A 21,193-nucleotide genomic window follows, 5' to 3' on the forward strand; every position below is an offset into this window, starting at 1 on the left:
TATACCTTTATCTATTTATAACCAACAAGAGTAGTGCACATTGTCTAAAAGATTAACATCGACTCAAATGCATTTGAATGATCAACTCTACAGGTTTTACCATATATATTCGTCACTTCAACGTGCGGAAAAGTTAGATAACCCTTTCTCAAGGGAATTAAATAAACTTCAAACTCCATTTGTCTCTCTTTTATCGCGCCTCGTTTTTTCCCATGGATTAACCACTCATTACTGCTTAATATTTCAAGAATATACCCGCCATCATTTATGGCGTCTTGTCCCCATTGTTCACTAAGATTCTCCACGACTACCACATATTGAATTGGACAGCCTAGAGTAACCATGGTATTGTCTGATGTGGTATTCTCGGTTTGTATCGGGTGGAACCGTACGCGAAAGAATTGCTCAAAACCTGGTAATTGTACAGGGACAGTTAATTGCTTCGGTACCAGATTTCTCACGTATTCATCCATATCTGTATTACATACTGCAACTCCCTTGCCCACTTTATTCAAACATCGCAACATTTTGTCGAGAACGGTCTTTTCCATTGACAGTTTTATTAAACGAGAGTTGATTTTATTCAAATCTATTGAAGCTTTTAGTGATTTAATTATTCTGTTTTCTTTAAATGCATCATAATCATATTTTAACTCTTTTAAGATTTCCAATTCCCAAAACGTTCTCCACTTTTCAAAGCCAACAAACCATTCAACATCGCCCTCAATAAGTAATGCGTCAGTGACAAAGCAATCTAGCTGTTCCTTCAGTGTATTATATCTAACTTTAAGGTTAAAGATATCTTTTGAGTCAAAATTAATATTGGCTGTAATTTGATAACAGTTTATGAAACTCTCATTCCCATCGAATGTAATCAACTCAGGTGTGGTGGCAATGTAGTTGCCCTCTATTTTGTAGTCATTCCGCGTGTCTGGACTTGATAATTGCGAGCTGTACAAAATCACTGGCTCTTCCCTTATAGAAGAGTTTAACAGGAACTTAAAAAAAAATATATCCTTTTTGAAAATATCTTCGACTGAAACTGATAGCTGCAAGTAGCATTCAATATGTACTTTTTTAGTCTCGCTATACACGTCTTGTTTATTTTTTTTGGTGAATGATGTTTTGACTACTAAATCGAAAGCCGTTGTTTGATCTAATAAATAATACTCCACTCTGGTGTTCTCAATCAAGTTATTGAATCTCCTCTTGACTTGAATTTCATCCACAGAAAAACTGATAGGTACATTCTTCACGTTACTCGCGCTTTTTTGGACTTCAATCTCGACTTGTAATGATTCTAAATGATTACGGCACACACTTGTTAATTCAAGTGCATATTCCCCCAGGTTCAAGTCACGCGCCTGATTGATCAAGACCTTGGTATTTTCTTTACAGTACAATTCCGGAATTACAACAGTTTCATCTTGAGTTTCTAGAAAATCCTTAACAAAAGTAATTCCTCCAACAGTAATTTGAAAAGACAGAGGAGAAAATTCGCCATACATGATACCTTTACATTCTAATACCGGCCTATTTTTTCCTTTTTTCAAAAGAATATTACCTGTTTCAAATATAATGATATCACCCATTATATTTTTTAAAGTCAATTTCATGGCCTTTGTACTAATGTCTTCAGGAAATCCATAATTCTTCAAATCAACTTCAAGGCCATAAACATTTGCCCTTGTGATGTCAACCTTGGGAATCAAATTTACTTCAAACAGCCCATCCAAAGGATAAATCAGGTCGGCCTGATTTTTCAGCTGTAAATCGATGAACTTTTTCCACCAAGCTTCCTTGTCAATATCATCTTTGCACAACTTTAATATGTTGAGAAATGCATTACTTAGGATAGTCGATGCAGAAATCGATTCTCCATCAATCTTTAAGATTTCTAACTCGGGGCAGTGTGTTAAGGAGTCTATAAAAACTTGCAAGATTTTGAGACCAATGACATTCCAGTTCGTTTGAGTATAATATTCATAACACGAAAGGAAAAGGGAAACAGCCTGTTCATATTCTTTTCTTTGGTGGTAAAGCAACCCAATCTCTATGGATAATATATCAACTATCCTCTGGCGCTTACCTTCACACATGTTGAAAAGAGAAAGGATTTCTTTGGTGAGACTAAGGAAGTTATCTTGAAAGGTTATTTCATCGGAAAACGTTTCCTTCAACAGATCAAACTTATATGGTACACCTGTATTTGGACAAGACTTGTCCATTAACCTAAAATCACTCGCTATCATAACACCTTGTATCCAGTTATCGCGCTTTAACATCAATAATTCAGCTTTAATCTCACACAATATCGCATTGCCAATGTTCTCACGTGGAAAATATGATAACATCGAGTTTAAAAAACTATGCTTAAACTCTAATAATCTCGCAGATTTTTTGTATTCTATTGACACAGATTCAATAAAGTTCTTTATTAGTTGATATGCACCCACAAACGCGGCTAAAGTTTGTTCCTCTAATCTCAAAAGTCTTAGCCTTCTAATGAAAAAATACCTATGCAGCTGAAATTTATCTAGGGTACCTTCAATTATTATAGAACTTAAAGATTCATCCGACTTAGAGGACGACTCAAATGGTATTTGAAGTTGCCCATCCGGCATGTTCATGTTCCTGTGAAGTATCTCCCTTTTAATTTTTTGTAGTTCTAGGTTGGCGTCTTCTAGAATATTAAACGCTACATACAGCTCATACAGTTTTTCTCTTGTTAAAAGTTGCTCTTCAAAATCATTTCCCTTTTGCAGAGTAGCCAACGAACGCTGTAAATGTGTCAATCGTTGCTGGAAGATGACCAACACCGAAGCCTTTATTTGTTGGCTAAACTGGTTCCAAAACTCCTGTCTATCCTTCGGAGACCTATAGACAGATCGAACTTCCAGAGTTTGTATATGCGGAAAATCTTTACCAAATTTTTCCATTAGAGATACAGATTTGAATAGGTTAGAATCTACCACTTCGGAATTAGCATACAGCAGAATAATGGGCTTATATATCATTTTCTCTCCTGTCGATGAGGATACTGATTCCAGGCTTGGTAACCATTGCCTCACTAGAGGGCGTACTTTTGCTCTATACTGGTCAATCGAAATACAGTTTACTATAAGGAATCTGAGAAACGGTTGTTCAGTATTAGGTTTTTCCCCATCCCCTCTATCTTCCGGAATCAATTCAATTGGCAGCTTGTTAACTGTTCGTACAGTTCCATTTGGAGCTTTCCAGTGTACATTGTCTAACGGTAAGATCTGCTGGAACTCTGGCTTTAGGCTCTCGAATAGGTCAAACGGGTCAAAATAGCTTACGGGAACTGATCCACAATACACCTCTATACCCATTCTACTATATAAACATGCAAAAGTGATTTGATCGACTGGTTTCTATCAGTTCTATGTTACGCCTGATTCCAGGAATTTTTGATCTACATTTTTCAGTATTCCTATGTTTCTACTTGTTTTCGCGAACTATTTTCACAAAGGGAAAACAAAGGAATTTAACATATCAAAAAAAAGTTTATTATATTGTGAACTAAACTGAACACACCGTAGACATTCTAAAGAGCCGAAATACAACAACCAACAATAATCTGGACTTGAAAAAATATGTCTGAAGAAAAAAAAAAGTCTGATTCAAGAGCGCATCAACTTAATCTGACAACTCCMAGAAGGAAATTGAAATTATTGTCATCTCTCCTAGACACACAAGAGAATTCACGAACTCAAGGTTCGGACATACGACACAACTATTTAGGCTCTAATAGCAATAAACACAGAGTAGCGAAGCCTATCCGATACTCAGACAACCGTGGATCCTTTTCCACCAGGCAGAACCATCATGTTCATGATAAATCCCTTCATAAAGATAGCACAAAGGCATTGAGCTGGGTGGACTCTTTAATCAATAGGGGTAAAAGTATACTTAATACACTGGAAAAGGAAGATACTTTGTTTGAACAAGAACTTGAAGAAGAAAGAAAACGGTCCCAACTTCATGAGTCTTTGATGAATAAGTACACTGGCGGTAGTAAACCACACCAACGATTAGTAGATCTCAAGAAGAGCCAATATGGAACTGATACTTCCTTCCAAAATAATGATGAAATCCCGTTAGATAGTTTCATAACTTCTCTTTCACCAGAGGTTGAAGACGAGACACCATCAGATATCGAGTCTGATGAAGATGAAGAGTTGGAAGAAGATCAATCGTCAATCAAAAATGACGATATTGGAAACAGTGATGACAACTTGTTTGGAGAAGAAAATGACCACAGTGATGCTTCAATAATAATATTATCAGATGAAGAGTATGCAGAAGAAGCAGCACCCCAGGGTGTATTAAATGAAGATGAATATAATATTCGGGAGGAAGAACGGGTTGAGAATAAAGGCGAAGAACAAATAAAAAGAAACATGAATTCGGATGAGGAATTACCTACCGAACCTAGCCCCTGTAATTCAAGTGAACATGAGAATTATCCAGAGTTAGTGGAGGAAGAATATTCCAGTGAATCAGAGGAAGGTGATGATGTAGAAAGCAGCTCAGAAAAATATGAGGATGAAGACGAGGATGAGGATGATGATGAAGATGAGGAAGGAACTGGGCATTCAATAGACTTTTCAAAATTTATGCAACCGCGAAAAGGCAACATTGTGGCTTCAAATACCCTAAACCAGCAACCTAACCAGCATGAAGCTAATCACATGTATTCAGAAGATGATGCATTTGATTACCGCTCAGCGGATATCTCGGTAAACGATGAATCGGAAGATGAAGAAGACCAAGCTGCAAGAACTGATTTATTTTCAAAGGGTACTGGTAGTATACAGTATCCTGATGAGAAAGGATTGAACGGTAGTGAACTAACGAGAAAGAATGCATCACCAGACAGTGCATCAGAAATGGTCCAAGAAACCAAACCAGAAAATAATCGAGCTTTTGAAGATGAGCTCGTTCACGGAAAAGAATATGCGCTAGAGGAATCGAATAAAATTAACAATAATGAAGATCAAAACATTAACAAGGAAGTCTACAATATGAGTGTGAGAGACCATGCGGAAACTGGTGGAGAATCCGAAGAAGATGGAAGTATTCAAATTGCTTCAGACGAAAGTTTCTATGAAGATAAGTTCGAAGGCGAAAATTATGAGGCAATTACGGAAGATGTTAAAAATAGTTTGACGCATCAACAGCCAAATTATGAATGTTCACCAGACAGCTTGTATGATATTGCCGCTAAAGCTATGCTTCAATTGCAACAAAGTGAAAACTCGATGCGTACTCAGGAAGAAAAGAAAATTCTTGAATCCAACCAAGGAAATCCTGACAGTGTCACCGTATCTGTCATACCTTCGCAGGAAGTTGAAGAACAAACATTTAGTCAAAACAGCATCGTTTGCGAAGTTGATGATGAAGATCCAGAAATCGACGGAGATAATCTTGAAACGTTTAGCGTTATAATGGCTGAGAAAGGTTCTGAGCAAGGTTCGCAGTCTACTAAAGCGAAGGATCTAGAGTCATCATCCGCTATAACAGACTCTGTAGTTGATGAAATATCAATAGTGAATGAAGATACTGTTTATTATTCTCTGGATGAAGCCGATTCTGTGCCAGAGAATAGTTCAAATGCTTTAGTTTTGGAAGTCCAAGCAAAGGCTTCTGCATACGAGGTCATATTTTCGGGATCTGTGTATAGCTCTACTTCTGAAGACAACTCGGAAATAATGCCAGCACCGGTAGAGTATACATCACCCTTCATGAACAACCCATTTCATTCATCAAACGATGAGTATGAAAATAAAAATAACATATTAAAATCAACTCTAGCGGCCTTGGCTTCAACCGTTGATCACAAAGATCTAAAAACCGAAGAAGACGAAGCCGTCGAACTATATCCAGGATCCAAATCAGAAAACGTTGATGCTTTTCACGAGCCGGGACAGAAAATTGAACAGACGAGTGGTTCAGACGAAACTATAGGGGGCGCCGATAGTGGAAATGAAGATCCCCACGATGAAAATACGAAAGAAAATATTGAGCAAGCCTCTCATTCTGAATTGGGTTCTGTCTTGAGAACTAACGGCGACAAATCGATTGAAGAAGCTGTAGATGAGAGCTACTTCTCTGCTATCAACTATACCAATATCATAGAACCGCCTTCCCCTCAAGAGATTATCAGAGAGCCCACTTCAAATGTGGAAGAAGATTCGAGGCTTGGAATAGAAGATGCAAACGAAATAGAAATTTCAACCGATACTGAAGATGACATCAAAAAGAGTATAGAGCACAAACGTGATAGCTTGGCCCAAAATATTTTCGGGACTAATTTATCGAAAACGTATGAAAAGAATAGTGACAACACTGACTCTTTGCCTATTGAAAGCATCGCAAGAGATGGTGATTTTGATGAAAATTTACTTGAGAAACCTACGAATGCTGAAATTGATTATAATATGATTGCCCAAGGTCAGAGTAAAAGCGAGAGCCCTCAGGATAGCGCACATCAAGAATATGCCACGAGGTTGAAATCGGATTATAAAGCTGTTGATTCAAGGCATAGGCAAGAGGTAAAACATCAAGAAAATCAAGAAAATCTGTCTGAAGGAAAACGTACGGATTCGGAAACGGAATGTGAAGCAAAAAAAGAGAGAGCCAGTCAAGATGTTATCCATGAAAAAGTGGATTACAATTTGCTTGCCACCCAACATAATGTGGACAAGGCCCCTTGTGAAAATCATTTCGAGGAAGACGTTTTAAGTGTAGAATTGGGACACGAAATCGCTGGTGACAAAGGTAATGAAAGCAAAACTTCTAATGTGGAGGTACAATATCATGGCAATATAGAACAAAAACAAGAAACAATTGACGTGGACTCCACTCGAGGAATAATTGTAGGAGCAAGTAATTTCAGTTTGTCTGTAAACGATCATAATGAGAAAATAATTGTTGAGGGTAATGATCAAGAAGTGAAAATAAAAGATGCAGGAGGTCAGGCAACAAGCGTTATTCAGGCTAAACAAGAAGATAATCCATTCATTGTTGAAAGCATCAGTAACGATGTGATTGAAAATGCTAGTAAAAACTCTGAAAATACGGATATGGAAACAATACAAAAAGAAGTTTTCTTTGAAGGAAAATCAAAAAATTTTGAACACTCACAAGTTGAGGAAGAAAACGACGATATTAACGATACTGCCAACTCGGCTTTTTCTGACTTAAAACAAGGATCTGATCAATCGGTATCCGGGGAAAATCTTGAGAGCGATACGAAACCATATTTGGAGGTCCAGCATTCAAATCCAGAACATGAACCTATTGAACTGTCAAAGCCAGTAACCGCCGAATCAAACGTGTTCTCATCCCCCATTCGTGCACTTGAGACAGTAGTGAGGGGGGTGAAGAATGTGGTAGACTTGGCAGAGTTATTTGTGAAAAAAATTGATGTTATTGATTCCGAGGCTGAAGACACAGCTGATATTAGTAATGGTAACAATGAAGCTTCTGAAAACTTGGTTTCTTCCAATGAATCTAAAGATACAGAAAGTACAAATATATCGATAAATGATAGCGATGGAGATGCGAAACATATAACTAGGGCTACCCTAACCGAGGATATTACCGCGAGATTATGTGATAACGACGTCAATCATGTAAAGTACATCGAAACGATGAAAAGTAGTCATGATGAAGAAGAACTGGGTTATGCTAGTGATTTGAAAATATCTGAACAAAAATCAGAAGAAGAAGAAAAAGAAAAACTGGAGGAACCATTAACCGAATCTACACAAGTAGAACAGTATAACGAGAACATCCGTCACCACGCTGCGGAAGAAAAGATTGAGCCCATGGTTGATGAGAAACCATCAATAAACGTTCACACAAATAATCTGGACGATGTTAAAAGACAGCAACTTCTCGAGAACTTGAGCGATTTACAAAACTACTCTCAAAGACTTTCTGAAGGCTCTAGACTGGGCACAAATCAAGAGAAGTTAGAAAAAGTATATATGGGTGATTTTGAAGGTGCCTTAACTAAAAAGGAGATTGAAGAGGAATGTGTTGGATCTATTGAAGAAGACAGCGTTCTTGAGTTGAATTTGAGTACACCTTCCATCGAAAGTGAGGGAAAACTATTAATGAGGGAGGAAAAGTCAATGGATGCCCTACATTCCGAGCCAGAAGAGGAAGAACTGTCCGCATTTGAAATTCAAAGGCCTTTAGAAGCGGTAGTTTCTGGCGAAAGTGATGGTGAAGAACAAATATTTGGAATTATACCATCGACGGACCTTCCTTCTGATCCTCCATCCGATACGGAAGAGACTACAGATCTTCACAATAATTCAAATACAGAAAGTATGCAGGTTGAAACAAACTCATTTGCATCACCAGAAGTATATGAAGTATCCTCGGACACACCGATTGAAGTTCTAGTGGGAACAGGTGACGCACTACTCAATTCCATGTCAGAGAAAGACAGTTGTGACGCAACAGCGCCTGTATTAGGTGTTGCCTCGGATGATTCACCCAGTCATAATGTAGGCAATCAGACCGACGAAAACCCTGTTGATATCAAGATAAATGAAGGCGGGGAGTCTGAATCGCAAGCTGTAGATATACCTGTTCAGGTATTCGTTAAACAAGAACGGGAAGAAAAGCCTTCAGACTCTAAACTTGAAAAAGAGGAACTAAAGTCGAACGATGGCGAGAGCCTTGATGTTAAGGAAGCCGAAGAAATCAGCCTTCGAGAAAGCAAACCTAAACCGAAAAAGAAGAGCCGTAAGAGAAACTACAACAGTAGAAGAAGAAAAAGAAAAATCACAGAAGATAGTGCTCCTGGTACAAGAAACAAGAAAAGTAGAGGGAAAGGCGGTAGTAGATAATCACAATATATGTAGAAATTTACAGTCTGTAATTATCATCGCGATGTATTTATCTAAACGAGATGCACTTTGGAAAATTCGGCATTAAGGCGGAGTTAACATCATCTTGTTGAATTGAAAGAAAGAATATATAAAAATGGAAAAAAGAAAAGACCATAAAGTGACTTTAAGAAATTTCACGAGATCAATCGATTCACTCGAGCAATGTCAGAATTTAGAGCGTTCAGTGCTCCAGGGAAAGCATTACTGGCCGGCGGATATTTAGTTCTGGACCCGAAATATGATGCGCTTGTAGTCGGTTTATCAGCAAGAATGCACGCTCTAGCCTATCCTTACGATTTATTGGAGAAACTGGACAAGTTTGAAGTGCGTGTGAGAAGTAGGCAATTTAAAGACGGGGAGTGGTCATACCAAGTAAGCCCTGAATCAGGCTTCATTCCTGTTTCGGTAAGCGGATCTAAAAATCCCTTCATTGAAAAAGTCATTGCCAATGTTTTCAATTACTTTAAGCCTAACATGGATGATTATTGCAGTAGGAATTTGTTCGTCATCGACATTTTTTCTGATGATGCTTACCATTCTCAGGAGGACAGCGTGACTAGACATTATGGTAGTAGAAACTTGAGTTTCCATTCACACAGGATAGAAGAAGTTCCCAAAACAGGGCTGGGCTCCTCTGCAGGTTTAGTTACGGTTTTAACTACAGCTTTGGCCTCTTTTTTTGTTCCAAACTTAACAGATAATGTGGAAGGGTACAGGAAGGTGATTCATAATTTGTCACAAGTTGCCCATTGTCAAGCTCAAGGTAAAATCGGAAGCGGATTTGATGTAGCGGCTGCAGCGTATGGTTCTATTAGATATAGAAGATTTCCACCCAAATTAATCTCTGATTTACCTGATATTGGCAATGTCAATTATCCTGACAAATTAACTCATTTGGTTGACGAAGTTGATTGGAATATTACCATTGAAAGTAAATGTCTACCTTCAGGATTGGCCTTATGGATGGGTGATATTAAAAGCGGTTCAGAAACGGTTAAACTTGTTCAAAAGGTGAAAAAATGGTATGATTCACACTTACCAGAAAGTTTAGAGGTATATACMGAGCTGGATCACGCTAATTCTAGGTTTATGGATGAACTATCTAAACTGGACCGCCTACATAACTCTCATGATCATTATAGCGGCCAAATCTTTGAGGCTATAAAAAAAAATGACTCTAGTTGCCAGAAGTATTCGGAAATCACAGACGTGAGGGATGCTGTGGCCACGATTAGACGTTGTTTCAGAAAAATAACTGAAGAATCTGGAGCCGATATTGAACCGCCTGTACAGACCAAGTTATTGGACGATTGCCAGACTTTGGAAGGTGTTCTTACATGCTTGATTCCTGGTGCTGGTGGTTATGATGCCATCGCAGTTATTGCCACACAGGATGCCGACCTCAAAACTCAAACTGCCGGTGATAAAAGATTTTCTAATGTCCAATGGTTGGACGTTTGTCAAGCTGATTGGGGGGTTAGAAAGGAAGAAGAACCAGAAACATATTTTGAAAAATAACCCAATGTAGACCACAAAATTATGTTCAATGTGATTTATTTATGATCGTGAAAATAAGATGGCAGCATTTTCTTTTGATTCTAATGTTAGTAGTATAATAAAAAAGATATAGAAGTAAAGTTTATAAAAGCATAGCCTTGAACGGCTAGAACATGAATGAATATATACTAAATTTCTCTACTAATTAGAGTAATATAGGGGTTTCAATGTTGCCCTTTTAAATAGATTGATAGTCTGAGGACAGTACTCTTTCTTCCCTAGGCTTATGCAAGATCTGCGCCCTAATAAAAAATGTAATGGTTAGTGAAAATACGATGGTGAAAATTACCAAGACAAGATTTATAGGGAATGGGTTCATGTTGAATGTGGTATGCGTCCATTTATCTAATAAATTTTGGCCCATGTTGAAAATCCCACAAACACAAGACAGTAATCCATAAACAGTACCAAATGTGTCGAATCCAAAAACCTTGGAAGAATAGTCGGAAACAACAGTGTAATAGAATGGTCTATATACTACCAGGAGGGCTATCCCTATTAGATTAAAGGTGAAAGAATTTGGAATCAACCCGAATATACCTATGGCAGTAGAAGTAGTGAATAATACTGTAAGAGTGGTTAAAGTATCTGTATGATCCAAGAGCAACCCGATGAACGGTATAGAAACAACGCCACCAATTGGAAGCAACACATCGAAAATAGAGTTCAATTTTAGTGCGAGCTTCCTATCATTCAACAGATATTCTTCTTGAGTTCTGACGGTAGCGATAAAATAGTTTATTCTTAGCATGGCAACAAGTGCAAATAAAAGCATTAAATAAAACCACGGACTTTTTATCTGCTCTAAGGCAGATTTCCCATGCAGGACCCCAAATATACCTCCGGATTTTTTCTGCAGTTTTCCTTCAACATAAGTTTCAAGTACTGATTTCCTTCTCCTTGGTGTGACGTTAGGCGTCCTACCCTCTTCGTCCTCCTCCATTGCAATCAACGCTTGACGCTCCTGCTCATCAGGAATGATATTAGATCCTGTATCGCCCTCAACAAGCCTTCCATTTTCATCTAGGCCTTCCACAGCAATCTTGGCAATGTGGTTTACGGTCTTGTAGGAAGAATGGGGCATGACAGTAAGTTGGCAGACAAGGATAAACAACGGCACCAATAAATAAATAGTGAAAAATTTGGAAACACGTAGATCAGGGTACCGATTTTGATACAGTAGTCTATATATCAAAAACAAAGCAGATGATGAATCAAAAGATCCCGTTAATAAAGCCAATATAGTCCCCGATCTTTGTGGGAAGCTATTGGCCAATTGGAAACATGATATGAATACAAATGGGCCTGCAATGGCCAACAGTGTGTAACCCACAACATAGGGGTCCCAGACAGACGTCAAATGTCTAGCAGAAATGAAATTACCACACGCTAGGAATAGGAACCCTGATCCGATCAAACCGCAAACACGAGGTCCATATATATCGAGAATCTTCCCCACGGGTAGAGCCATGACGTTCGTTACAGTGGCACCCAGAGCAAATATGAAGTTTAACTTCAGGTCTTGGGCAGTACATAGCAAGCCATCACCGTCTTCTGGATCACACAATTCGTGGTAAACACCTTCTGAAATCAAAATGGGCTTCAAAGCAGCAAATCCAAATACAATGCCAGCGGAGAAAAGACACCAAATACAAGCACAAGCAACTTGTGCGTATCGCAATGTTTTCGAAGTGGCCATTGCTCCCTGCATTCGCGAAACTAGGTTTATTGAAGTCAGCATATTGTTATCGCTATCATCGTCGAAGCTTATAATCAAAACTTTTATTATATTAAGCCGCTCTTACCCGGTGATGATTAGTTATATATGGTTATATATGTATATGATGATTATGTGCTAAGTATATTCGTTTCAGGCCACATCCTGAAGCCATTGGCCAACTTTCTTCAGGAAACCTCTCGTGTTAGGCACGAAGTGGCCTCCAGAATGCATTAGTAAAGTCCGGGAGTCCTCCGAGCATGATTGGTACAAGCCTTGCACTTTTATCGGCTCTGTGATAGTGTCGAGTTCACCCTGTACATGTAGAGACGGGACAGATATTGGATGCCTGTCGTACTGCTCCTGGTACTGTTGTGGCCGGAATCTGAAGCCACTAAAAGCCATGAATAACTCTAGGGGAGGTTGCTCCTCCGCGGTAAGCCCTAACAAGCCATTAAAGTCTGTTGCTAAATACCCAGCAACACCGGCGCCTTGGCTAAAACCCACAATGCCTGCGAAGGGTCCTTTCTCCAACACGTAGTCATGCAGATAGTCGATTGTTGTTTGTGGTATAAAATAGCCATCGGTGGCAGGATCGTCCTCTAGCCATGCAAGCACTCCATTGTTGTCGCCATCAGTGGGCGCATCAGCAATCACTTCGCCTAAAAAATCAGGAACATCTGCTGGAGGGAATTCGTTTGGTGCCGTTGGGTAGTATAGTTCATAACCCAACCTTTCCATTTCTGTTCGGAACCCCTTCGTCTTAGAGGCAAAATAGGCCCCAGACTGGGCAAGCCCATGTAGCATCAAAATTTTTTTCGCCATAACTGTCTTTCTACTTCACTTTCTGCTCTTGCATTCTTGTTTATTCTTTTCTTCACATCGTAAACCTTTTTTTTCTTTGTTTCACATTATATATATATACATATATATTTTCTTATTTTTCTTAGAATTTTTCAATTGAAAAAAAGAATCCTCGATTTCACATTCAATAAAATATCAATAGTTTTAATAATACTTGATTACAAGGACTGCCATATAGCAAAGGGGTTATATTAGTTCTTCTAATTGATTCTAAAAATATTTTAAAGAGAATCAAACTTTTTCCAAGCCGGTCTTTTATTTTCTTCAAGTGGCTGTCGCAATTTTGCATTTTACTGATCGGATCAAGAGGGAGCTAATAGTTTTAGTCCTCGTACTCTTAGTCTAAACTTTCTGGTTTTTTATCTGTCTAGAAAGAATTATGAGCACTTGTCCACATATACAGCAAGTATTTCAAAATGAAAAATCCAAAGATGGAGTTCTAAAAACTTGTAATGCAGCCAGATACATCTTAAATCATTCCACACCTAAGGAAAAATTCTTAAAAACCATGAAATGTGGCACATGCCATGAAATAAACTCTGGATCAACTTTTATGTGTCTCCAATGTGGGTACTGTGGATGCTGGAACCATTCCCATTTTCTCTCTCATAGTAAACATATCGGTCACATATTCGGTATAAACTCAAATAACGGCCTTTTGTTTTGTTTTAAATGTGAGGACTATCTAGGTAACATTGAGCTGATCAATGATGCTATTCTGACCAAGTACTGGGACGACGTTTCTACTAAAACCGTGGTCCCGATTATGGAGAGAAGAGATGGACTTTCTGGCCTCATCAATATGGGATCCACTTGCTTTATGAGTAGTATCCTTCAATGTCTAATTCATAATCCATACTTTATCAAACACTCCATGACTCAATCTCATTTTAACAAATGCAAAGTGCGTTCTCCTGATAACTGCTTTTCATGTGCACTCGATAAAATCGTTCACGAACTTTATGGGGTCCTGAATACAGACCAGCCATCTTCATCATCGTCTGCAACAAATCGGCAAGCTGGTTTTATATACCTCTTAACATGTGCATGGAAGATCAATCAGAACTTAGCAGGCTATTCCCAGCAAGATGCCCATGAATTTTGGCAATTTATAATCAACCAAATACACCAAAATTACGTTCTCAGCCTACCCAGTACCAAGGAAGCTGACAAAGAAAATACCAAGCATTGCGATTGCATAGTACATACTGTTTTTGAAGGTTCACTGGAGAGCTCTATAGTGTGTCCAAGCTGTCAAAACAATTCTAAGACGACCATTGATCCCTTCATGGATCTTTCTCTAGATATTAAAGACAAAAAAAAACTCTACGAGTGTCTTGACAGTTTCCATAAAAAGGAACTGTTGAAAGATTTCAACTATCATTGTGGAGAATGTAACAGTACACAAGATGCAATAAAGCAATTGGGTATACACAAGTTGCCATCCGTTTTAGTTTTGCAATTGAAAAGATTTGAACACTTACTCAATGGAAGCAATAGAAAACTGGATGATTTTATTGAATTTCCAACCTATTTAAATATGAAAAGTTACTGTTCTATCAGGGAAAGTGAAAGTGAAAAGCATGTCGTAAACGATAAAGTACCAGATATCATCTACGAATTAATTGGTATTGTTTCTCATAAAGGGACAGTTAATGAAGGGCATTATATTGCATTTTGTAAAATTTCGGGTGGACAATGGTTCAAATTTAATGATTCTATGGTCTCCTCAATTTCTCAAGAAGAGGTTTTAAAGGAACAAGCATATTTATTATTCTACACTATTCGTCAAGTAAATTGATGTTAGCAAATAGCATTCAAAGTAATAATAAAACAAAAAACAACAACGGCAAGCGTCATACATCTTTTCGTCGTAGTCAGCACCGCTTTAGTTTCCGTTCTCTACTAATAATAGTATCGTTTCTTTTTGATTGATTTCCTCACACGGTCTTCATAAATTATGGCTACCTCAACTTGTTCCCCAAAATTCTTCAATATATAAGGACTAAAAAATCATTGTGACGTTTATTCAAAGATTTTTTTGTCCCGATCTTAATTATATTAGAAAACCCCAATTGAAAAAGAATGGTTAAATGAATTTTACATAGTATTACTTAAAAAACGTCTCATTATCACAAAATCATTAATGAATGCAAATGTTTTAAACTAACGTAATTATGTTCGTGAAAAGTAAGTTCTTAAATGTACGTAGAAAGGAAGGCGAGCTACTATAAGAGCTTGTCATACCTATTTCCTCTTTTTAGCAAGGAGGCTTCCAAGGATATCCGTTTTTGGCGTCCTTGTCGCTTTTGCTCTTCCTTTACCTCTCGTGGAGGAAGCCTTCGTACCTGCAGGCGAACGGCTCTTTCTTTTTGTTTTCCTACCACTAATCAAGCCGTAACTTGCATCCTCTTCGTCAGTACTGACCATAATTATATCATCTTCATCAACATCAACATCATCGACTCGAGCATCATTATCATCTTCGAATTCATTTTCTGCATCGGATATAACAATCGAGTCTGAAGGAGCAGCAGTTTTTTTTCTTCTTACGGTTCGTGTAGACCTAGTTTTCTTTGTTGGTTTAACACTTTCAAATTCTTTTGTACGGTCTACTTCTGCTTCCTTACTAACATGAGATTGAGCAGTACTTGAAGGCTTGTCCCGGCGTAATTCATTACTGGGTTGAAAAGAACTCAGTCGGTTGTTATCAAGTGAAAGACTGGCCTCGTCATTTTCCATGGGAGTGGCTGGCCTAACAGAATTAGCACGTTTGACTTGTTTTATAAGCGCTTTCATCTCCTCTGTATCTTCAGTTTGTAGAAATTCATTATTTGTAGACAATATATCCACTTCATTTGATATTTCATGACTGATAAATTCTTTTAATGCTGTTTTTTCATCTTTATCTACAAACTTCTTCACTGCTTCATTTAAACCAACCTCCGGTAAGAGAGATAGCTGCATTTTGTTCAAGAGATCGTTGACCAAAGTTTGAACTTCCAGTTCGCCACCGCTTTCGTTCAGGAGTTTCTCTACATCTCTATCACTAATATTTGTTCCATTTAGACCGAGGTTCTTCGATCTAGTAGCAGGAGATCTTCTTTTATAAAACTGAACGACGTTATTACCATTAGCCACACGCCCTACAAAGCGATTACTAAATCTGCGCGGGTTTTCAACTTGGTAATCAATTGGAGACTGTTTATTGGGAGGTGCACTATAGTCAACACGCAATCTGATCAATGGCTTGGGTAATTCGGAGATCATATCACCATCAGCATCGTCTCCAAGTTTACGCTTGGTCTCCTCGTTGGCTTCCTCGATCATTTCTTCCACTTGTTCGATGAGGTATTTGGAAGTTACATCTTTATCATGAGGTCTCAAATGAGGAACATCTTGTAACGAAATGGATCTCATTTTGAATGTACGTATAGTCTCTAAAGGAATAGGAGTCATTTTTGGTGCCTCTCCATATTTTATTTCGAGAATGAACACATATTTGGGTTGTGCTTCAGCTTCACAAAGAGATGTGGCTACAGATGAACCAGGTTGTAAGACATCGAAACCCTTCATCGGATTGTGTACAAGATTTGGTATACATTCATGCTCATGGCCCCATATTACCAGATCCAGAAAATCAGGAAGAAATTGTTCAGGTAGAAATGCAGTGTTAGTGTGGCCAGTGTGATTTTGATGAACACACATCAAATTAAACCATTCACCTTCACGCATAGTTGGCACTTCGAAAGTGACGCCACCATCTTTAAAAGTTCTGAATAACCTTTCATCGCGAACAGCAGCTAGTCCGTACAATGCTAGCTTGGTAGACCCCTTCTGGAATAACAATGGCACGATTTTTATTTTATCAGATTCAATGACTTTACCAAAATGATTGATTAGGCCAGTAGCATGGAGTATATCCATAGGACATAACAGTGAGTCTCCCGAAGCATCATCATGATTACCTGATATGCCAAAGACAGGAATAGAGATATTAAAGTTCGGGTCTTCATAATTAACATTGGTGAACTCGTCATAATGGAAAACTTGGGAGGGATCGCTCAATAATTCCAGTTCGCAAGGTTTGTCACCCATGCAAGATAATCTCAAACTCTTTAGCACTTGATACAGTGATTTCTTGGAAGGCTTATTTACATGGAAAAGGTCCCCTGACTGTAAGACCATGTCTACGTTGTTGTTCTTAGCTAGCATCATAACTTCATGGAAAGTTTTCCAGGAATCGTCACCTGTAATGGGATCGTTTTCGTTGTAGCCCACATGATTGTCGGTGGTGACTAGGATCCTTATTGTATCTGGATCAGGATACTCCATAATCAGACTTGACTAGGTTTGATGAGGGCAGCTTGAGTGGATTTTTTCATGCTTTTATAATTGATATCGAATGCCTTTCAAGAGGTTCGATGGGTAAATTACTGCTATAGTTATAATGTTTGGGTTCTAGTTAAATGACCTTATATCCAAAATATAGAGTTTAATTGAGTATATATCTATATATACGTGTACGTGTGTGGATATGTTATTTACAGRGTTGCTTGTCGAGCCGTGACATTTTGTCTTGGAATATTAAAGACACACTTGTTACTAAAGACCCAGTTCAGTGCATTTCCAGCATATGTTTCAGGTCCAGCTGCTTAGAGTGACGGTCAAAATGGTTGGCCAACTCTTGGAAATTCATACTCGACGGGTCGACTTCCAACTCTTTCTTGTCCTTGTATGTCACTTTCACAATGGGCTTGACCTTATTGTAGTCTGAGATGATTTCTGACTGGATCTGCGTGCCCATGTTTCGTTGTGCTGGCGGGATGGCAGCAAGCACTAGTCTGGCAACCTTGGCTGATAAGAAGATCGGAAACCGATGTTGTCTATTGTTAGTCTCGTGTTGCATATAAATGAGGCCCTACCTTAGTCCACCCAAACCTAGGCGAAAGGAACTGGAGGACGACGAAGAACGAGCGAACGGGGAGGAGGATACATACCTTCTTTGCCAAAGGGATTGAACTTGACAACCACCTTGCTGAAATACTTGGTAATCATCGTGGTGGTGTGCTTCTGATTCTTTCACGGCTGTCGAGTCTTTCTATTCGAGAATCCATAGATTTTCGTTATAATCCTCTCAAGCGTATTTCGTAGAATCGCGCAAAACGAAAAAGAGAACGATGATACAGCTTAAGGGCCATATATACATACACAAAAAGTATCTAGAGGCTACTTAGTCTGGGTCACATGGAAAATTCAACCGCGGAAGATGTGGTGGGGCGAGGCTTGGTTGGTGGGAAAGATCAAGCTGTCGGCAACCACGGTGTTTTGTTTTCTGGAAGTGGAATATACGATTAAGTCAGCCACGTCATCGGCCATCAGCGGCGTGGTGTCCTTGTAGACGTTCTTGGCTTGTTCCTCGTTACCTCTGTATCTAACCAGTGAGAATTCGGTCTCGACCAGCCCTGGGGCGATCAGGATGACTCTGATCTTCGTGTTGATCAATTCCTTTCTCAAACTGTCAGTGAACGCACCGACGGCAAACTTGGAGGCACAGTAGATGGAGCCTGTGGGGTATGCGTCTCTGCCGGCCACCGAGCCCAAGTTCACGATGTCCCCTGAGTTCTTGGCTTGGAAAATTGGCAACACTGCTTGCGTGATGTTAATCAACGCGGTGACGTTGGTGTCGAACACGTCCTGAATGTCCTGTGTGTCGATTTCCCCGACACGTTCGGAACCCAAAGCCTTGCCGGCATTGTTTATCAAAATGTCGATATCCTTGAATGCCTCTGGTAAGTTTTCAATGAAGGGCTTGATCTTCTCAGCCTGTGTGATGTCCAGTTGACCCACATGGACCTTTGCATTGGGAAACTCCTCGTCGATGGTCTTCTTCAGTTCCTCTAGCTTCTCCAATCTCCTTGCAGCCAAGATCAGTTTCATGTTTCCATTGGATGCTTCCAAATACTCCAACGCGGTCGCCTTACCAATACCAGCAGAAGCGCCCGTGATGAGCACCGTCTTGCCGGCCAATCTTTCTGCAGCTTTTCTACCTTGGGACATTATCAATTGTGTGTTTCTATAATCTGTTGCTTCTCGTGGTTGCTGGTGTAAAATGGGCTCCTTCCTTGCTTTATCATTCAAATTCCTTGACTTTTATATCGCTCCGATAAGAAAAATTGGCACCGCCTTACTATAAAGCGCACGCTATATAGGGCGAGGTTGAGTCATCCGGTTTATAAACGTATATAGATGAAGGGCTTACTCATCGCCCTCCGCACCGAACAGCATCATCATGTCGAGGTCATTTTGGTCAAGCTCGTGTGTTTCTTCTGCTGGAGCCTCACCGGCATCGCCGGTAATCTTGCCCTCTTGCGTGTGTTCCCCTTCGTCGTTCTCATCCTCTTCTTCGTTCTCATCCTCTTCATCTTCTTCTTCTTCTGCCTCGTCTTCTTCTTCTTCGTCCTCGTCCTCATCCTCGTCTTCTTCTTCGTTGTGTGGGACTTCTGTGTCAGGAGGTTGTTGATGCTGCTTCTGGGAAGACTCTTCGGTTTGTTGCAGTTGCTTGCGTTTCAATTCTGCTTCCTTCTCAAGCTTCTTGATGCTGTCGATAAACCTGCTTTTCAAGAGAGGATTCGTGGCCTTGCCCAGCTTGTGTCTTGTGTGGGCCAGTGTGGTCTCTAGTTCGTTCAATTCGTCAACAAGAAGTTCCGTGTGCTGTCTGTTTTCATCTTTTTCTTCTTCAGATTCGCTCTCTCCTCCTGCTACTTCATTGTCGCCTTCATCTTCTTCCTCTTCATCCTCCTCATCTTCATCGTCTTCACCTTCTGTGTCTTGATCAACCTCATCACCGACTTCTTCCTGTTGCTGTCTCTTGTTTCTGTCAGCGACATTTCCTTCTTCTTCTTCTTCTTCACTTTCAAAGGCAGCTCCCAAGTCAAGGTCCTCGTCCTCTTCCTCTTCCCCTTCCTCTTGCTGTTCAGCGGCTACTGGTGTGATTGTAGGTATTTCTTCTTTCTTCTTGGGTCCGACTGAAGGCTCTCCATGCTCCTCTTTGAAATTCTCCCAACTGGAAACGCGCTCTTGCTTTGTTTGTAGTTCACTCTCATCGACCAGATCGTAGCTAACCTCTTCAGCCTGTTTGTCTTGCTTCAAGAGCATATCAATCACTTTCTCTACATAGTCTATTTCATTCGKGTCCATTTTCCGCCTGAATCGCCTATTTCGCACATTGTATAGAGGTGGTGATATCCCATGCTTGTAATCATAGTTCTTCAAAGCAATTTTTTTCAAATGCTTTGCCTCTGCATCGCTCAGCGGTGCACCATTGTATCCTTTCACAAAGGCTTCTTTGTTTTCCGAGATTTCGTCCTCAATTTCTTCAAAGTGCTTAACCACTAAGTCTTCCGTATCTGGTGCTTCTAAAGCATACACCTCTTCTTCATTTTGTATAGATCTTACGCATAATAACATTTGTGACACATCAAAAGTCTTCAAAAGATTCTTTCTATCGACAGACTTATTCACTTCTATCACTGTAGGTAAATCTACTACAATGGCACCATACATTACACCGTTGATAGTCACAATGGCATGTCTTTCATTCTTCCATTTGATACTTATCCCAGAGTAATCACCGGATTCCAACGAATTTTTTACGAACTCTAATTGTATATCCGGGAGTATTCTCAATACTATACCGGTCTCTATCAGGGGGTCATCTTCAATGTCAGATGYCTCTGAGTCGTATGCCTCACCAGGAATTCTAATGGGTTTGAGACGTAGTTTTGGAGTTTTATGGACCTTTTTAACTACATCTTCATTCTTCTTCAAATTCAGTTTGAGCTTCAACGAATTTTTCTTCTCTTTACTTTCAATATTGTCTCTTTTTTTCTTTAGGCTTATCTTCAATTTTGGCTTTGGCGTGGCGTCCTCATCATTATTGACCTTAGCCTTTATGCGGATTCTCTTTAATTTGGGCTCGTCTTCTAATGCCGCCTCCTCTTGCTTTGGCTCTCTGGGCTTCTTGATCCTTATAACAGCCATAATCACGCTACCCTTCCACGCTTATTTACACTCGTAAGGCCACTCTTTACTTGCCAGGTCCTCTCTGTACTCACTTTCA

The 21,193-nt window shown here is 39.4% G+C and overlaps 10 protein-coding genes across 10 annotated transcripts; 3 read left to right on the top strand and 7 right to left on the bottom strand.

Annotated features, from left to right (window-relative positions):
- Positions 1-44: 44 nt before the first annotated feature.
- Positions 45-3,353, bottom strand: TRS130 (transport protein particle complex II subunit TRS130; the record flags this gene model as incomplete). The annotated part of the gene is made up of 1 exon (XM_018367332.1): positions 45-3,353. The coding sequence occupies one exon, from the start codon at positions 3,351-3,353 to the stop codon at positions 45-47; it is 3,309 nt and encodes a 1,102-aa protein (XP_018220266.1).
- A 264-nt stretch (positions 3,354-3,617) lies between these two features.
- Positions 3,618-8,891, top strand: ESC1 (Esc1p; the record flags this gene model as incomplete). The annotated part of the gene is made up of 1 exon (XM_018367333.1): positions 3,618-8,891. One exon carries the CDS (start codon positions 3,618-3,620, stop codon positions 8,889-8,891), a length of 5,274 nt encoding a protein of 1,757 aa, XP_018220267.1.
- A 204-nt stretch (positions 8,892-9,095) lies between these two features.
- On the top strand, positions 9,096-9,904 carry ERG8 (phosphomevalonate kinase; the record flags this gene model as incomplete). The annotated part of the gene is made up of 2 exons (XM_018367334.1): positions 9,096-9,433; positions 9,883-9,904. The coding sequence occupies 2 exons, from the start codon at positions 9,096-9,098 to the stop codon at positions 9,902-9,904; spliced, it is 360 nt and encodes a 119-aa protein (XP_018220268.1).
- Positions 9,905-10,668: 764 nt separating this feature from the next.
- FMP42 (Fmp42p) lies at positions 10,669-12,231 on the bottom strand (the record flags this gene model as incomplete). The annotated part of the gene is made up of 1 exon (XM_018367335.1): positions 10,669-12,231. The coding sequence occupies one exon, from the start codon at positions 12,229-12,231 to the stop codon at positions 10,669-10,671; it is 1,563 nt and encodes a 520-aa protein (XP_018220269.1).
- Positions 12,232-12,360: 129 nt separating this feature from the next.
- On the bottom strand, positions 12,361-13,032 carry FSH2 (putative serine hydrolase; the record flags this gene model as incomplete). The annotated part of the gene is made up of 1 exon (XM_018367336.1): positions 12,361-13,032. The coding sequence occupies one exon, from the start codon at positions 13,030-13,032 to the stop codon at positions 12,361-12,363; it is 672 nt and encodes a 223-aa protein (XP_018220270.1).
- Positions 13,033-13,450: 418 nt separating this feature from the next.
- On the top strand, positions 13,451-14,872 carry UBP8 (ubiquitin-specific protease UBP8; the record flags this gene model as incomplete). Its single annotated transcript, XM_018367337.1, has 1 exon — positions 13,451-14,872. One exon carries the CDS (start codon positions 13,451-13,453, stop codon positions 14,870-14,872), a length of 1,422 nt encoding a protein of 473 aa, XP_018220271.1.
- Positions 14,873-15,318: 446 nt separating this feature from the next.
- Positions 15,319-17,406, bottom strand: MRE11 (MRX complex nuclease subunit; the record flags this gene model as incomplete). Its single annotated transcript, XM_018367338.1, has 1 exon — positions 15,319-17,406. The coding sequence occupies one exon, from the start codon at positions 17,404-17,406 to the stop codon at positions 15,319-15,321; it is 2,088 nt and encodes a 695-aa protein (XP_018220272.1).
- A 504-nt stretch (positions 17,407-17,910) lies between these two features.
- Positions 17,911-18,129, bottom strand: MRPL44 (mitochondrial 54S ribosomal protein mL53 MRPL44; the record flags this gene model as incomplete). Its single annotated transcript, XM_018367339.1, has 2 exons — positions 17,911-17,957; positions 18,072-18,129. The coding sequence occupies 2 exons, from the start codon at positions 18,127-18,129 to the stop codon at positions 17,911-17,913; spliced, it is 105 nt and encodes a 34-aa protein (XP_018220273.1).
- A 198-nt stretch (positions 18,130-18,327) lies between these two features.
- Positions 18,328-19,131, bottom strand: ORA1 (oxidoreductase; the record flags this gene model as incomplete). The annotated part of the gene is made up of 1 exon (XM_018367340.1): positions 18,328-19,131. One exon carries the CDS (start codon positions 19,129-19,131, stop codon positions 18,328-18,330), a length of 804 nt encoding a protein of 267 aa, XP_018220274.1.
- A 198-nt stretch (positions 19,132-19,329) lies between these two features.
- TAF7 (TATA-binding protein-associated factor TAF7) lies at positions 19,330-21,114 on the bottom strand (the record flags this gene model as incomplete). The annotated part of the gene is made up of 1 exon (XM_018367341.1): positions 19,330-21,114. The coding sequence occupies one exon, from the start codon at positions 21,112-21,114 to the stop codon at positions 19,330-19,332; it is 1,785 nt and encodes a 594-aa protein (XP_018220275.1).
- Positions 21,115-21,193: the final 79 nt, after the last annotated feature.

Source organism: Saccharomyces eubayanus, chromosome XIII (assembly GCF_001298625.1).
Source record: "Saccharomyces eubayanus strain FM1318 chromosome XIII, whole genome shotgun sequence".
Classification (NCBI taxonomy): Eukaryota; Fungi; Ascomycota; class Saccharomycetes; order Saccharomycetales; family Saccharomycetaceae; genus Saccharomyces; species Saccharomyces eubayanus.